The following is an 11,935-nucleotide window of genomic DNA, read 5'->3' as shown; positions in this document are numbered from 1 at the left end:
CAGGCAGAGGTGTGTTTGTCTGGGATTGTCGAAACGAAGCGAAATGAAACGAAGCGATGTTTTTACGTCATGATCTGCTGAGCATAAATTGAATGATGATATGGGACTAAATGGGTGTGGTGTGCGATTTGCTGCGCTGGAGCTTGCGTTGTGAGCAACGATGAGATTGAGGGGTCGGTGGGTAGCGGGAGAGTCTCGCTGCTTATCTATCGTGGATCTTGTCCGAGCAAGCGCCAAACTGGGTGGCGGAAGTGCGCAGATCTGGATCTGGCGCCTCGGTCTGTGGCGCTTGAACGCCACTCGTCAACTGCTGACTTTCTCCTTCAGACTTGAACATTGAATCGATTGGCTCACGCGCTTGGTCCACGAGGTTCCTGTGTTCATGCCAAAGCACATCGGAGATACATCCGCTTCCGTCTAAGCTATGGCCGATGCCTGTTGTGGCTTGCATTGTCCGCGGACGAGGCGCCGACATGAGCCGCATTCTCCTTGGTCTATCTACCCAGAGTCTGATACTCACAGGGATAACATGCGATTAGACGTCTATCTCGTAAGTATGGCATGTGATGGTTCGTACAGCATTTGCATCGTGTCTGATCCTTCTCAGAATGTGTGGCGTCGCCACTCATACCGAGGGCTATATTTCCTCGAGGGCCTGAACGATTGTGGCAAGACCCAAAGCGCAAATATGTTCGGCTATAAAATGCGCGACACCCTCTCCTACAACCCTCGCCTCTCCTCCATGTTCCACGTCCCTTCTCCTTCGCCCCCCTCCTCGCCAATAGAACGTTCCTTCTCCGCCCAAGGAAATTACCTCGAGGTCTTCTTCCACCATAGTATTTCTCACAGGTTGTTGTCGCCCTCGCTCTCCGGCAAGAACTACACCGCAAGAAACCTTACACACATCAGGCCTGGCAGAGGCAATGGGTCACGGCCCCATCCTACCCGTGGAAAGCGCGCCGAACATGCCGTCTACCGCGCCCACCTCCAGGTCGTCCACGACATGGACGATGGGCCCAACGAGAGACCAATCGAAGTTGCGCTCAAGTGGGCGACGGGGAAGCAGCACATCGACCGCCTCCGCTGGGAGGCCAGTATGTACGAGAATGAGCTGCGCCACCTCCAGCAGAGGGTCGTGCCCGACTTCTATGGGTTCTTCCAGGCGACGCTTGACGGCGTCGACGTCGCCTGCCTGGTCCTCGAGTACTGTGGCGGCGTGCCCACGCGCGACACCTGCGAGCTCGGGTACGTGCTTGGACATCTTCGATGCATTTATGACGTCTCTGCTGACCTATGCGCATCATCGATATCCGTAGCCGTCAACGCATGGAGGCCGCCATACAACTGCACCGCGCGGGCATCGTCCATGGGGATCTCGTCGACAACAAGCACTTCCTGGCCGCGAGCAGAGACGACAGCCTCCGCATCATCGACTTCTCGCGCGCGACGATCCACAGCTGCCCGACTAGGACCCGCACGTCGCTGCTGGCGTACCTGCACGAACACGCGCGCAAGTTGCCCAGTCCCTGCGCGGAGCTTGCGCTGCTCGAGCAGACGTCCGGTCCCGATTTCGACAAGCCAGGTGCAACCCGGCGCGCGGACGGTCCGTAGCTGTCATACTATCAGATCTGCACATTGGAATTGACGGGTTCCTGTTGCTGTAGAATCGGCTTTGACGAAATTACGGAGCCTGTGCAAAAGAGTCGGCTGCTTCGGCGTACGGGCGTGCATCGCACCCTAACTAAAACTCCCATATCTCACAATTCACAACTCTTCCATTCATGGGCCGTGATATCTGTAGCATTTATAAAGGGTGGATTTAAGTCTACATAGTGTATTCCTCTGGCCTTCTCTAATTCGTGTACACAATCGTATTATCTAGCTGGACAACCTTGGAATGGCCGGTTTCAACTACTTTAGCAATATACATGTAGAAATCTCTCTCATTTGGATAATCTTTAAAGCTCGTCCTGGAAGACTTCCCAGCCGACTTGGTGGCCACATCCATCTACATGATTTTCGCTGCGACCTGGTCCCGCCAAGCAGAGAGACGGACACTTGCCTACTTCGCCGTCGACGTCAACATCAAAGTCTTCCTCCACCACATCTTTCAGCCCATTAAACCCTACCTCAGAACCTTCACCATCTGCATTGAAATCGTCGTCGGTCTTGACCACTCGGATTCCGTTCCGCCAGCTCTGCCTCAGTCTACCATATATAGTAGATATCTGCGCGATGCCCGCCTCCCAGCCACGCTCGAACTCTGCACGTATCTCTGCATGCTTTTCAACGCCGACGAAGGCAGGTGCCGTTGTTGCTATAGACCGGATGGTCGCGATTGCGGGGAAGATGCGAACCCTTGGGACAGCGGGTGTCTTGGAAGACAGTGCGCTGGAAGAGGAGATCGCAGGTAGCGCAGCGGAAGGACGCGGAGGAGAATTGCGCAGCGAGATGGTCGCGGTTGACACACCCCGCCGACCACGCCTCGCCCTCCGACGAGCTGGCTCGGGCTCGGGTTCAGGCAGGGAATCTGTACCATCTGCGAGCCGGAGCGCGGCAAGAGTAGCCTGCGCATGGTTTACTTCCAGCCACTCCTTGAGCTTCTTCTCCCTTTCGCGCGCATACTTCACTCCTGCGAGGGACATGATCTTCCCGAGCGTTACCCAGTGGGAAAATGCGTCCTGTGCGTCCTGCCCATCGGCACGCTGGCTGACGAGGAAGCACCCGTCGAGCACGAGCGTTTTTAAGTTCCCGAAGCGCGCGAGCATACTCTCAACGTCATTCTCGGCGACCTTGCTGGTGGACATGTCGAGTGACTGGAGCTTGGGCAGCGAGCGCGGGAAGGCGTATAGGAATCGCGCACCTTGCCGAGCGGGTATTCGTAGACGGAAGTTGACCAAGTTTTCTACGAATGGCGAGCGGGCGAGCTGGGACAGGGGATCGAGGCGGAAGAACACTAGAGGCTGGGCGAACTTATTTGGGGCGATGGAGGGATCGAGCGGGTCCTGAACTATGGACAGCGTAGGAAGATTATCTGCTGGCCAGCGAGAGAAAGCCGTCAATGTGGAGTCAAAGTACGCTCCCTATGTGCTTAAGTGCGAGCATTCGAAGATAAGTGAGGTATATGCATACCTTGAGGAACTGATAATAGGTCGCTGTCTGAACACTGCGATGCAAATGAACGGGGACGATTTTCGGGGAAGCGGATCCACTTACTATGGCCTGAATCTGAGGGAGATGAACTTCAGCCCCTGCATTGGGTCCTCGAACATCTCTTCCAGATGTTCCGGGGCAAAATTTGGCCCAATGAATAGACTGAGGTGGGACAGCTGCGGCAAAATAGCCACTAGATTAACGACGACATCGGCGTCGACCTTCCAGGTCTCCAGAGAAAAATGGTGAACGCAGGCAGCATCCTCAGCACTCTTTCTGAGTCGGCGATAGAGGTGTACAACTTGATCAGAGTACTTCAGGCGGACACGCTCGAACAAGTGGTAAAGAGGAATGGGCGAGAGGGGGATAGCACGAGTGAGGGATAGCACGGTCTGTTGTACATCCTGTGCAGGTATGTAGTCGATAATTGCGGTGTATAGCTCTGGCGGTAAGGCCTCGATAGACGCAACCATGGATTGTGCGCGATGATGGCCTGCGATCGTCGAGGGTGTTATCAAACTACTTCCCCCGGCCCCCCATGGTGCTTACCAAGCGGAATACAAAATCCCGAGGCCCATCAATTGCTCTCGTTCAGGTGTATCAGAGACAGGGGAACATGTCCTGCATGAGTGTCCTCTGTGGATCCGCCACAAGACAACTCGAGCGCAGGTCTACACGCCGGACTCCGAGTCAGTGAGACAAGCGCAAGTCCGTCGACAAGACTCAGGATGTGCTCATCTTCCTACGACGAGATTTGAGTGGGCGGAAATACTCACTCAAGCAGCAGACGGCCGCAAATCTGGCGACTCGTATTTAGTCGCTAATGCACTATTGTACGCACTTACGGAAGGACACAACGCCACCCTACGTACCCATTGCGCCTCTCGTAGTTACAACTTGGGTATGATCCACGCAAAATAATTCCGGGCACCCCAAGGATAAGAGTTGTTCCGGAAAGACTTTAAACGCCGACAAGTTGGCGTCTAAAGTAGTTGCTCTATGGACGGCAGCAAAGCCACCTCTAAGTAGGGCATCCACCCCTGTTGAGTCTTAGAAAACCAATAATTGCTACCCTCTAATACGGAGCGGGGCGACGTTTCCGGTCGATTACAGTCGGGCCTCTATTACCCACAAATACTCTGCATATACCCACAGGTATGGTGTTTGAATTTGGTTTTAAAAATAAATAAATAAATAAAAGATGGCCTGCGATTGCCACAGCGGGCTCGTGGTGTTAGCATCGCAGCGGCCGCGTCTCTCAGTCACCATGACCAGCTTGTTCTTCTCCACTGTGGAGGTCACAAAACAAGTTTTCTATAGAACCAGACTCACATATGCCATCGTCAACTTGAAGCCTCTCGTTCCAGGTCGTAAGTCGATCGCAAATGACTGATCCTTTGATACTACAACACGATTGAAATGCTGTCATTGTCTACTGTGACTATGTAGATGTCCTGGTGATCCCGACTCGCCCCGTGCTACGCGTCCTAGACCTCACTCCTCCAGAGCTGTCTTCCCTTATGGCGTCTGTTCAGCATATAGGGCGCGTGATCGAGCGCGTGTACGGCGCAGATGGCTTGACTATCGCATGTCAGGTGCGTAGCATCCAAGTATCTTGCTAGCCGTCAGGCACAGTGCGACTTGTATCTCATCTCAGGATGGCAAAGCTGCGGGACAGACCGTGCCGCACGTCCACTTCCACCTTCTCCCGCGCAAGCTCAAGGGCGATCGATTCACCAACAACGACGATATCTACCCTGCACTCGAACGGGCCGAAGGTAGGCTTCCAGGAGAGCTCAAGTCGATGAGCCAGCGGCGTAATTCAGTAGAACGCGAGGAGCCCGTGTATAGAGAGACTCTGAGAGTGGATTCGGATGAAGATCGCAAGCCACGGACGATGGAGGAGATGGAGAATGAAGCGAAATGGTTGCGGACGTTCTTCGTGGGCGACGATGCACCACCACAGGACTGAGACCATGCGGTATGTAAAGCTATTTCGTGTAAAGAATCGCATTTGGTTTGTGTTACGATGCCTACGGATTGCGCAAGACATCGTCAATGACTTGCAGTTGCTGATTCTGTCTCTGAACTAGTGGGCCCGCCCTTGGGGAACTGGCTGTCCTCCCACGTGCCGGGAACAAGAGCGAGTGGCAATAACCAAGTGGCTGTCAACGTAACACCGTTGCCTGCAACTATGGTCAGGTCCATCTGGTGACCGAAATTGAGTGCATTTACGCACCTTTGTCAAAATTCTTGACAACACTCCAACTCCATGCAATGAATGCGCTGATGTATGCAAGGTAGGGCACAAGGCCTCGCAATAGCATCACTGCAGGGCGCGCCTGTAATGGAACCACTGCTATGGGTACATGATCAAGTAACCACTTGAGCGCGGTTGTAAAGAGGACAGCCCGTTTGCTCGCTTCGATTCGCTGGTTGTCCAGAATGGCGAGGATAGGAGGGGGGAGATATCTGTGGATAGTAAATCGTAAGCATCGACAGGAAGGACTTGATCGTCGATAGAACATACATGCGATATCCCCACCACCTAACCTCGAGTGATATCTTTGTCGGTGAAGGAATCCAAACCTTTTGCTCATGAACCCTTGGGGATGAAGCTGGCTGCCCATCACCCAGTCTAGTGAACGGCCATACTTTCGGTAGGTGAGCGCGGAAGGTTTCATTCCCGTCCTCAGCTTGATCAGGATCAGCGCTATCATCAATCGAGATAACCTCAGAAAGCGCAACCTCGACAACGGAGCTGTCATCAGGTTCGAGCGGACCATACAACATGATGCTTGAGTTGTCGTCGTCCAAAGGCTCTGGCGCCACCGACATGTTCGAACCTGGAGCACCGTCCTGCGCCTCATCGTCCCTCTCGCCTTGCGGTATGGGGGCTCGGAGGCGGTCTAACAACGTCCATACACTTTGTCTGCCCCTGGAAGCCGAACCGTTCATGACCGACGGCGACGACAAGAACGACACGAGCTTGGAGTCCGTCACGAAAGCCGGAATAAGTTTCTTGCCTGAAGCTGCTTCAGGGACAGGTGTAGCCGACCCTGGGAGAGACAGTTCAGGTGAAAGGGCTGTGTCTGGTGTCATGATCGACATAAGTGACTGTATCCTACGAGCGAGGTATGCGGGCTCTGGGGGCGACTCCGGAATGCTATCCGCAGCGTTCTCGACTACGACATCATTTTCCTCCTCCCCAGGTGGCATCAGATTGAGAGATGAGGGCGGTACAGCATCTACATCTGCCTCAGGATGTGCAGGACCCTCTGCATCGCCCTGGCTCTCGTTAGTCCAATGAGGGGGCGGGAACAGTGCGGGTTCGTCTGTCTTTCTCTTTGTTAATTGCAAGAAGCGCTGAAACGCGGTTAGTTTCGCCATTGTACAGTTCGTGCTGCCACAAGCATATATGTATGGGTCGGAAATTGAGCAGATGAGAGCGTAAAAGTCAAACTGCAGATGAGAGGTTAGTGGAAAGCGAGCCGAGGCGCCCAAGCGCGACTGAGCATGACGCAACGGCGCCAAAACGTCCCGCTCATGTCCGTAATAACTTGAATGAAAGATCGAAACACCAGGCACCCGGCCTCAGTGCATGGGACATTTGATGAACAGCAAGGATGGAGGAGTCCTTAACCACAAGAGGTTGAACCGGTGTACGACGCGAACAAAACTTATACGAGACGTCTGGGCGACCTTTACGATGCCCCGTTTATGGCATGAGTACATGAATGCCGACCGGGGGCCGAACTGACTGGTGGTTTCTGCAGCCACTCATCCTGTTCGAAATTAGGCCGTCTGACTCGGGGTTCGGACAAGCGTCCGAGCTCGCGTTGTGGCGGTGAGTCGCGTTTTCCGCAAAGATATGCACATCATCGTAGGTACAATTTAGCTTTCCGCTCCATCACGCGCACGAGTAGAGATTTTCGCGTTGGTCGACACATTCGATGCCCCTTTAGTCCAATAACCGAGGCTCGTTCGTCTTGATTTGTTGCATATCAAAAGCGCTGGGATGCGATTGGCTTCGCCATCATATATTTCATATTGGCACTGTAAAACATCAGGTGTGGGTCAGGGATCCAGCGGAAGAAATTGAGATAAGACTCGGACTCCGGAGAGTGTGACAAACGTCTGGATATGAGACCAGGTGGCAAGCGCGACTCGGGATGGCGCAAGAACGCATGGCGCCGACATGTCTCAGCCGCAATGCCGAGAGATTGAAACGACGCACCTGTGGCTCGAGCGTAGAGCGAGCAACGTTTACGGAGTGAACGCAACAAGATGAGGGGTCTGACTGCAGGAGACTATGTCGTCTAGTTACGTTCGCGCCGTAGACTTGCAGGACGGCAACCTTTTGAGAACGAACACAGGTACATTATGATCAAATCAGATTTTGCTGATGACAGCTTGTTCCAATATTGCAAACTTCATCATGAGTGGGGAGTTACGGAAACATTAGGTATATGTACAACACTAATAGAGATGCAAAACTCGGTATGATGCTACAAGTTAGTAATCAATACTTCACACCCATAGTCCACTCAGAATCCACCACTTCAATGCCTTTCCGCGCTAGTCTGCGCCTCCACTCCAACATCTCCCCCTGAACTCCCGCATTCTGCGCGCGCAATGACATGCCCGGCCTCAGCCACCGCACATCACGAGCTCTGACGGTTTTCAGGGACGGAAGCTGAGGAAGCAGGGCGTCCAATATTGCCAGAAACTCAGGGAAAGGACGTGGTATCGACAGAATTTGGAGGGGATGCGGAGGATCAGTTTTTGACAAGGCCAGGACGGGGACGGGATTCTCTAGGGATAAGTGATGAAGGTTAGGACATGTCTGCAGAATTGCCGGCGGAGATGGTAGGAACACCGCAGGCCAGGTTTTGACGGTAAACAGATGAAGTGATGTGAGCGTGCGGCCATGGGCTTGGAGGAACTGATGGACAAGGGACATCGGAACGAAATCGTCATCATAAGGCGTAATGGTGAGGTGGTTCAATGAGGGAAGCGGCGAATGGAGCAAAGAATACATGAGAGGTGAAGACGGCATAGAAAGCAGGACGAGCTTCTTCAAATGAGGGAGGTTGAGCGGTGGGATGTAGAGGGGTATATCACTTTCCGACGGCATATCGAGGTCAGCCAGCTCAAGGCCACTCCCAACGACGGAGAGTTCTTCGAGATTGACACATGCGCGAAGAAGCGCCACGAATGCATCTTCTTCAACTTGTGCTGAAGTAGGCAACATGAGGCCCTTCAAGACGCGCAGGTGGACTACCTCTGAACGGGACGACAAGGATGTCAAAGCACGCCGACTCAATGCCAATGTTGGGCTGAGCGCAAGGCGAGAAAGGAAGGGTAGCAGAGGGAAGACGAGCGAGAGAAGGGTATCGACACGGTATGCTTCGGCTCGAAGGGTGACTTCCAATTCTCGTAAGTCGAGATCCTGCACCCAGCGTCCAGGTGTAGAGTAAGGAATCCGACATATGGAGTCCCATTTCTTATCCGACATCATAAGATACTCTGCAAATCTGTCGAAGCATACAAAGGACGAAATTCGAACGCGTGCGTAGAGGAGTGGCAGCGCGACGACCTAAAGGATAGTTTCAGCGTGACAGATTTAAGGAGCGGGAGAGAAGATTCCAATGGGTCTAAGACGGGCACCACAAGAATACCACGAACCTTCAAGTCCTTGCATATCAAAAGCAAGCCCAATTTCAGAGTATTGAAACAAGGCCTGATAGGCTCGCTCTCATAATATTCGTAGGCGTATGCAAGTATCTTGGTCCATACTTCTAATGGAAGTGGCTTGAGCTGAGGCCGATAAGGGAGAAGAGGAAGTAATAGGAAACCCCCAGAGGCGTGCACCAGAGGTCTGGGGTTGAGTAGGATGGCTGTTGCGCCGGTGCTTGTAGACTTAAGACTCATCGAAAGACTATGCGAGTTGGAACGTACAAAGCTGATCTCAGACCGACTTGTACCATTCTGCAAGGCACCCGTGGACTGTCGGCGACAAGTCGGAGCGGCGATAGCGTGGGCACGCGCGGGCACGCGCTGCAGTGACGACCTGCCCATATCGGGAGCACCAAACTCCAGCGATCGAGATGTGACGTCATGAAGATTTCCAATTCATACAGAGTATACAACGATAGTGAACATGCAGGATCAATTTGGTGAGCTGTAAAACGCTTAGTGTATCACCAAATTACAACCAGTCGTTAACAGAAGGTAGGAAAAAAAGAGAACACACTGATTCGGAGTGACTTCTTCAAGTTGAAGGGCTTCTCCGACTCGGTCGATCCTAGTTTATTCAATTGAAATAAATATCAAAAGATACCTGAATCCTTTGAAATATTCGACGAAAATTTGAATCGCTTCTGAGTCGACTAAATCTATTTGCTTGCGAACAACCCACTGCTGAAAAAATTGGCATCGCATACCAACAGACCGACTGCGGGGTGGGCTTGCTTCTATGGACGTCCAGGTACTGTCAGTAGACTCCACAGGAGTGTAATACAACGCGAAATTGAGTAGACAAATCACAGGGCGCGCGGAGGCAACGAGCCGGCTGATCGAGCTTCAGAATATACAGAACTTAGACAAGCATTCAGATGAAATTATAGCCCGAGATCCAGTTTCGGCGCGATACAGTGTCGCGTTTTTTGTACGTGTTCCTTCTAGTCCTGTGCACAAAACCAGTTGGGTAAACGGCGAGAAAATTTCTCTCACCTATTACTGCATTCTCTACAGTGCGACCGTCGAGACGTCGCAGTCGCTTTCAAGCCAACACGAACAGGTAGAAAGAGACGACAACGGAACAGAAGTCACAGAGATGGATACTGTCGCAGTCTCATGGAACCCTATGTAGTAGACGCGACGTTGTTATGATGTCGGAGATAATTGACCAGTGTCCTAAGCTGGTGTTCCCAAATTCAGAATTGTGGCAATTCACTCAGTTAAAACCATGGGTGTACAAAGTGAATAAGCATCATTACACTTTGGATAGTTTTCACAAACGTGAGCAATACAAACCTTGAGCGTCTAAATACTACGTTTTCCCCAAGATATCTCCCATCTCCTCCAGGAATTTCTCGTAGTCATTCTTCGGTTTCGAGCGCGTGCTCTTATCTGAAAGATCCGCCGCTTTGACAGCAGGATTCCCTACGGCTGATCCAAGTTGGTCTTTCAAGGCACTCAGAAGGTCTGGCCTAGCAGCTCGAGATTCTGACTCGACGCTGCCCGCAGTCGGCTCGAGAGATGGCGCCGCATTGATTCTGCTGGCAGTCACGTTACCCGCACCAGCCTTCTTGCGCTTCAAGGCTGCAGGTACAAACGACGTGCTCTCTTTCTTGAAGTCGCGAAGCTGAGGAGCGGCTTCGACTGTCGCTGCTCCCGATGTTCCTTCAGAGGGAGCGATAGTACCTGAGACTGGTGGAAGCGGTGGCGCGGGATTGGGCTCAGTTAACTTCGATGCGCGATGCGCTTGATAAGTCTGATGCGGTATGGAAGATAGTGGGTCCTGCATAGCAGATATCGACTGTGATCGACGAGGGAAGAACCCCGGTGGCGGAGGAGGCATTTGTGGCTGTTGAAATGCACCTGGTGGCGGGAAACCAGGAGGCGGCGGCAACGGAAAAAGATGCGCTGGGAAGCCGAAAGGTGGTGGTGGCGGTGGTAGTGGTGGTAGTGTTCCAAGTAGTGCCATGGGTGGAGGCAAAGTGGGCGGCAGAGGAGGTGCACCTGTTGCGTAAAAGGGAGGGGGGAATCCGGATGGCGGAGAGGGCGGGAGATTTGACACTGAGTCTGGTAGAGGTGGAGTGAACGTGTTGACAATAGGAAAGGCAGGTGGCATCAAGCCGACAGGCAGTGTTGTCGGTGGGAGAGGGGGCGGCACTGCCGCATTTGTTCGAACTCCGTCTTTGGGAGGAGGCGGACCTTCGGGCATTGGGATACCGTCGTCACTATCATCCTCGCCTCCGGCTCCTGGAGGAGGGCCGTCGGGCATGACAATATCATCGTCACTAGCATCGGATTCATCGTGCTTGTCATTACCCAACTCTTCCGGTTTCAGTGCTACGATATGTCAAAAATAAATTTGCAGAAAGAAGACGTGTGGCTCACGTCTTTCGACATAAGGCATCCCGGGAGGCGGAACACCATACGGATTCAGCACAGGATCATAGTAAAGACTTCGTTCTGGATGTCTCGGCAGCCCATGTTTGTTGAACAAATTTCTGGTCATTTGAGCAGGGTCCTCTTCTTTTGCATTAGTTTCATGGTCACCTTGTTGCTTACGAGACCTAAACACAAGTTTGCGGTGTTCAGGATGTTCAGCAACGTATTCCTCTTTTTTCTTATTGATGCTCTCTAATTCAGATCTGAGCTCGACGATACGGCTCTTATCTGCAGCTGATGCCTCTCCATTTGCTTCCAGTCTCTCAACCTCTTCCTCAAGTTCTAATCATAATGTAAACGATTCTAAAACCAGGTTGCTGCGCCAGAACGAAACTCACCTCGGGTGTCTTTCTTCACTAAAGCAAAATCACGAGCCTTTGCTCTGCCAGCTTTGTTCTACTATATGTAATGTGAGAGAGTCATGATGTCAGAGTCGATAGAATCAATGACTTGCCTTCTTAAGTTCTTTCTTCCGCTGTGCTTTGCCTTGTGGCAATCAAGTTAGTTTGGTACTGCGCTCAACAAAATATCATCGACTCACGAAAGGCATCTGCAGGGTTTAAATTCTTGCCTTTTGCCATGATCGAAGCAACTGGAACAA

The 11,935-nt window shown here is 52.4% G+C and overlaps 6 protein-coding genes across 6 annotated transcripts; 2 read left to right on the top strand and 4 right to left on the bottom strand.

Moving 5' to 3' along the window:
• Positions 1-688: 688 nt before the first annotated feature.
• Positions 689-1,611, top strand: FIBRA_00094 (uncharacterized protein; the record flags this gene model as incomplete). The annotated part of the gene is made up of 2 exons (XM_012321993.1): positions 689-1,245; positions 1,317-1,611. 2 exons carry the CDS (start codon positions 689-691, stop codon positions 1,609-1,611), a joined length of 852 nt encoding a protein of 283 aa, XP_012177383.1.
• Positions 1,612-1,958: 347 nt separating this feature from the next.
• Positions 1,959-3,626, bottom strand: FIBRA_00093 (uncharacterized protein; the record flags this gene model as incomplete). Its single annotated transcript, XM_012321992.1, has 3 exons — positions 1,959-3,083; positions 3,133-3,166; positions 3,217-3,626. 3 exons carry the CDS (start codon positions 3,624-3,626, stop codon positions 1,959-1,961), a joined length of 1,569 nt encoding a protein of 522 aa, XP_012177382.1.
• Positions 3,627-4,420: 794 nt separating this feature from the next.
• Positions 4,421-5,125, top strand: FIBRA_00092 (uncharacterized protein; the record flags this gene model as incomplete). The annotated part of the gene is made up of 3 exons (XM_012321991.1): positions 4,421-4,523; positions 4,603-4,748; positions 4,811-5,125. 3 exons carry the CDS (start codon positions 4,421-4,423, stop codon positions 5,123-5,125), a joined length of 564 nt encoding a protein of 187 aa, XP_012177381.1.
• An 83-nt stretch (positions 5,126-5,208) lies between these two features.
• FIBRA_00091 (uncharacterized protein) lies at positions 5,209-6,543 on the bottom strand (the record flags this gene model as incomplete). Its single annotated transcript, XM_012321990.1, has 3 exons — positions 5,209-5,339; positions 5,393-5,625; positions 5,684-6,543. 3 exons carry the CDS (start codon positions 6,541-6,543, stop codon positions 5,209-5,211), a joined length of 1,224 nt encoding a protein of 407 aa, XP_012177380.1.
• A 1,132-nt stretch (positions 6,544-7,675) lies between these two features.
• FIBRA_00090 (uncharacterized protein) lies at positions 7,676-9,087 on the bottom strand (the record flags this gene model as incomplete). The annotated part of the gene is made up of 2 exons (XM_012321989.1): positions 7,676-8,752; positions 8,842-9,087. 2 exons carry the CDS (start codon positions 9,085-9,087, stop codon positions 7,676-7,678), a joined length of 1,323 nt encoding a protein of 440 aa, XP_012177379.1.
• Positions 9,088-10,207: 1,120 nt separating this feature from the next.
• FIBRA_00089 (uncharacterized protein) lies at positions 10,208-11,915 on the bottom strand (the record flags this gene model as incomplete). Its single annotated transcript, XM_012321988.1, has 5 exons — positions 10,208-11,232; positions 11,281-11,616; positions 11,673-11,723; positions 11,785-11,820; positions 11,876-11,915. The coding sequence occupies 5 exons, from the start codon at positions 11,913-11,915 to the stop codon at positions 10,208-10,210; spliced, it is 1,488 nt and encodes a 495-aa protein (XP_012177378.1).
• Between the last annotated feature and the right edge of the window lie 20 nt (positions 11,916-11,935).

Source organism: Fibroporia radiculosa, assembly GCF_000313525.1.
Source record: "Fibroporia radiculosa TFFH 294 genomic supercontigs, scaffold31, whole genome shotgun sequence".
Taxonomy (NCBI): domain Eukaryota; kingdom Fungi; phylum Basidiomycota; class Agaricomycetes; order Polyporales; family Fibroporiaceae; genus Fibroporia; species Fibroporia radiculosa.
Note: the sequence above shows the minus strand (reverse complement) of the source record. Positions and strands in the feature narration are given on the sequence as shown.